The sequence below is a fragment of the Erythranthe guttata genome, chromosome 5 (assembly GCF_056151865.1).
Source record: "Erythranthe guttata isolate IM_541 chromosome 5, IM_541, whole genome shotgun sequence".
Lineage (NCBI taxonomy): Eukaryota > Viridiplantae > Streptophyta > Magnoliopsida > Lamiales > Phrymaceae > Erythranthe > Erythranthe guttata.
Window position 1 is genome coordinate 2490379 of NC_142537.1, and position 4918 is coordinate 2495296.

General features: G+C 30.1%; 1 protein-coding gene across 1 annotated transcript; it reads left to right on the forward strand.

Annotated features, from left to right (window-relative positions):
* Positions 1 to 3095: 3095 nt before the first annotated feature.
* Positions 3096 to 4918, forward strand: LOC148770424 (protein PLANT CADMIUM RESISTANCE 2-like). Its single transcript, XM_088818527.1, has 4 exons — positions 3096 to 3323; positions 3428 to 3499; positions 3820 to 4032; positions 4626 to 4918. Exons 1-4 carry the CDS (start codon positions 3200 to 3202, stop codon positions 4703 to 4705), a joined length of 489 nt encoding a protein of 162 aa, XP_088674653.1. The 5' UTR covers positions 3096 to 3199; the 3' UTR covers positions 4706 to 4918.

A 4918-nucleotide genomic window follows, 5' to 3' on the forward strand; every position in this document is an offset into this window, starting at 1 on the left:
AACAAGATCCAATTATTTAGTTAATAATAGAGAATTTTCCCAACCAAACGAGGTCTAGGTCGATTGATTTTAAAACCATGATAATGATGATTTGAAAACAAATTCTTTTTTTTTTTTTTTCTTTCAAATGACAGAATAATATATTAAATTGAAACTTGGGCTGGATCCAAATCATTGGAACTTTTAATTATTATTCTGATTGGTTAATGGACTGTATACTTTAACCCAGTAAGGCAAGAGAAATTGGGGCCCATATAGCCCATTTATATTATCACAATCCCACTAAATATCCAGTTCGGCATATTTCAACGAACCGGCCAGGGTAAGCCCACTACTTTATTATTTATGGGATAATTAGCAAGAACCCTCTCATCTAGGAAAATGAGTTAAGAAAACACCCCCTCCAAAAAATAATTAGAGAAAACCCCCTTACCTAATATCCTATCTACCCCTAACTCATTGTCGTTCTATCTCTCTCTTTTTTTTTTTTTTTTTTTTTTTTTTCTCGTCTTCTCTCTTCTGCCGTTCTCTCTTCTTCTTTTCTCGTCTTCTCGTCTTCTCTCTTCTCTCTTCTCTTCCCGACTGAAATTCAGAAGAAAAGCAAGACATCGACCGATGATGGTGGTGGCGGTGGAGAGTGTTTGTCACCGCCTCCCGCCGCCGCGTGAAGAGTGGTGATGGATCTGTAGTTCGCGGCGGTGGTTTCCACCGACGACGTTGAAGATGATCACTGAATCGTTTCTGTTTTTTTTTTTTTTTTTTTTTTTGGACACTGAAATGTTAATTTGTGTTTTTTTGTATGAATTATTTAATTTATTTATTTTATTCTTGTTAGGGATTGGTTGAATAATGTATTGTGACAGCGGTGTGGTGACGACGGGGAGGCAGATTTAAGGTTTTTTGTTGGATTGGGCGGATAACGGCGCGTGTAGAGAATTTCGCGCAGGCTGAAACATTAATCGACTATGTACATATTCATAGTCGATTAAGCTAATCGACTATGTTCTGGTAGTCGATTAATTAAGGTTGATCGACTCCATTTTTTTAGTTTTTTTTGGATTTTTTGTTTATTGATTCTAATTGTATAAATCAATTATAATGTTTGTATATTTTTTTTGTTTTTGTAATATATAGGTGATTTTGCATTTTTTCGCAGTTGTGATTTGTTATTTTTAGACTTTTAGTAGCAGATTCTTAATCGACTATGCTCTGGTGTTGATTAAGTTGATCGACTCCAATCTTCTTCTTTTTTTTTTTGGTTTTTTTGTTTATTGATTCCAATTGTATAAATCAATTATAATGTTCTTATATTTTTGTTTTTTTGTAAAATATAGTTGATTTTGCATTTTTTGCAGTTTTAATTTTTTATTTTTAGTAGCAGACTTTTGATCGACTATGCTTCATCATAGTCAATTAATAAATATGATATAAAAAAATAAATTAAAGAACAATTTTTTTTTTTTTAAAATAAAAAATTTCCTTAATCGACTATGAAGCATGGTCGATTTAAGACTAATCGACTATGCTTCATAGTCGATTAAAAAAACGGAAAAAAAAAAATTGCGCGCGTGACCCAGTGATGAGGTGGCGGGCGGGGGTAAAGCTGGAAAACATAATGACTGAAAATGGGTGTGGACTTTTCTCAATGGACTAAAATATTTTGGGCCTCCTTCCATTAAAAAAAATAGTGAGGGGGTTTTCTCAAAGAGCCCCATTACTTATATATATAAAAGAAAAAAGTTAATTGTCTCAATAAATCTCAGACCCATGATATGTGGCAAAGAAATGTTGAGAGTGGCCCTATTATTAGTTGGAAGCCAACTTGTTTTGATTTAATGTTTTATGGTCCACATATTTTAGGCGCAATTTGGTCTATGCCTGTCAATTAATTTCCTACTGATTTTTTTCATTTTTTATATTTATCTGTATCCATATGGTTGGCTACACATTCTTTCATTATAAAAAAAAAATGTTTTGTATATTTTGTGAATGTTGTCACAATATATTGTGTATAGTTAAAAAAAACAATAGAAACGAGATTGGAATTTAATCCAATTTTTTCGGTCGTGGACCATTGACCAATAGATCGGTAAGTCCCGATCGGTGGGCAACCACCGGGAACCGTGGTTATATCTATTTATACCTAGTAAAGTGTATGTAACTTGTACAAGTTCAAATAAACTCGAGTCTACACGATAAGACTAGTAGGAAAATATAATTGTTGACATTTCAAAAGTTTACTCCTCTTCCATTTCCATATTATTAATAGAATCTAAATAAAATTATTCCATAATACTTAAATTTTATCGCAATTGTAACATGTATTTTAAGATATCGAATACGTGTCCAGAAATAATTTTTTTTAAAAAATTATATTATTTTATTTATTACTTATTCGTACCAATATAATTAGTTTACATAAAAATGGGATATGACTACAATTCCATTGGCATCGTGTCGGTAGTGTATATTTGCCACTGCACATGAAATAATTATAAGTGTATGCTGGAATTTTGGTTTTGTCACTCCGACAATGAAATTTGAAGTGAGACCGCGTTTGGTTGGAAACATAATATTAAATAATGTAACGAAAATTTAATTATTTTATTGGACCTCGAGAAGTCCAATAAAAAAAATCTATAAAGCAGAATAAGCCATGGTAATATAACATTTACAGATCGGCCAGACAAATTTGAAGATACCAAACTTTAAACAAAATCCAATTATTTAATTAATAATGGCTACTCTGATCCCAACCAAATGTGACCTAAGCCGCCAAGAAGGACTATACATTGTTTTGTGTGTCAAAACATAATTGAAATTTTAATATCAAGTAAATAATATTAATGTTAGAACATCTTATATATATATATATATATATATATATATATATATATATATGTGATGAGAGAAACTCATAGATATAGAATTTAATGGTGGGGAAAAGTCATGATCGATGCATGGTTGAATAGTCTTTTTTGGATTAACAATTAAAATAAATCTCGTGGTAGGACAATACTGCAACTTGGTACTATCTGATAATGGCAACTACCTAATTATATATACATACATATATATGTATGTATATATATAATCATGCACACTCTATTTAAACTGCATATTAAAGAAGCCTTCATTGCACATTAGTTGTATATCTTTTCCCAATAAGAAGAATTAAAAAAAAAAAAGTGAGTGAGTGATGGAATACTCTAACCAAGCGGACGCCGCCAAGAAATCCCCGGCGGCGCAGCGAGTTAACGTCGGCGGCGCTCCGGGGTCTTGGTCCACTGGCCTTTGTGACTGTGGCTCCGATGTTTCCAATTGTAAATCTAATTATAAGCCTAATTTATATAATTATTTTCCAATAAATTAATTAGAAGATTTTAAATATTGTTGCTAATTTTTACATTTTATATATATACTGCAGGCTGCATAACATGCTGGTGTCCATGCATAACATTCGGACAAATTGCTGAGATTGTAGACAAAGGATCTATCTGTAAGTCATTCCATTTAATTAATTAATTATTATTATTAAATCACAATGTTATATTAATTAATTAATAATGATTAGAGATCTCTAATTAATTGCGGCTTGATTAATTTAGGAAAATATATGCTTTAATTAGACTCAAAGGCCCCTTACCACTAAGAGATAATAAGTGTAAGCTGGATAATTATGCAATTAATGTTGTATTGTCATTTTAAACTGACAGATAATATAAAATAATTTTTTTATTTAGAAGTGTCGGATATTATGGAATGAAAGGAGTAATTATTAATAACAATAATTTTATTTTTTCTTGGAATTTTGTGCAGCTTGTGGAGCTGCTGGAGGGTTATATTTTCTAATATCGATAGTAGTCGGATGCGGGTGTTTATACTCGTGTTTCTACCGATCGAAGATGAGAAAGCAGTACATGCTGCCGGAAAATCAATGTGGCGATTGTATGGTCCACTGTTGCTGCGAGGTGTGCGCTTTGTGCCAAGAGTATCGTGAGCTCCAACACCGTGGTTTTGATGTGTCTCTCGGTAAATATATAATCCCGTTACTTTTTTTTTTAGCGTAAACCCTAATTATATATATTCCATGTTTTTTTCAATCACATAATATTTGCTAATAAAACTAACTAGCAAATATAAGTTTTGTTTTTACTTAATTTCATTCAAAATGTTTTTCTTTTAGTTAAAAAGGAAAAAAAAACTAAAATTAAATCATATTTCAACCATATTTTTGTCACTATTACATATTATTTCAATTAATGTTGTATTTCTACACCCAATAATTGTTTTATAAATTATATTGAATTTATATATATATATATATATATATATATATATATATATATATATATATATATATATATATATATATATATATATATATATATATATTAACCATGCATATTGCAATCAATTAATCCATCTACGCATTTAGTCATTTAGTTATGAGCTATCGAATTCATGAGACCGTGATGTGATGTCCTCACATGTAATGTCTAATAAAAAAATTTAATTATATTGGACCCTTTTATTTATTTATTTATTTAATGTAATATCTTATATTTGTATTTGTTTTTTTTTTTAATAATATATTTAATTAATTAAATGTGAAAATTTGTTAGGTTGGGAAGGAAATGTAGAACGACAAAATAATCAAGGAGTGAAAATGGCCCCATTTGTTGAAGGAGGAATGAGTAGATAAAGTTGGAGACCAACTTGTGTTCATTTTAATGTTTTATTTATTGTCCACAAATTTTATTATTTTGGTTGTCATCAATTAATTTCCTACCTACTTTAATTTCTTCATTTTGTAATTGTCATAATCAATATGTAATGTTTTCTACACTATCCTTGTTATAGTTTGTGATGAATGTTGTTCTATAATAATATGTGGATGTGCATCGTACTTAATTAA

What these genes read in the sequence shown, in the direction of transcription:
- LOC148770424 (XM_088818527.1), top strand. Translation starts at nt 3,200, where the DNA reads ATGGAATACTCTAACCAAGCGGACGCCGCCAAGAAATCCCCGGCGGCG. An exon ending in TGTAGACAAAGGATCTATCT is followed by an intron (nt 3,500 to 3,819) that starts GTAAGTCATTCC and finishes AATTTTGTGCAG; the next exon opens with CTTGTGGAGCTGCTGGAGGG. An exon ending in TGGTTTTGATGTGTCTCTCG is followed by an intron (nt 4,033 to 4,625) that starts GTAAATATATAA and finishes AAAATTTGTTAG; the next exon opens with GTTGGGAAGGAAATGTAGAA.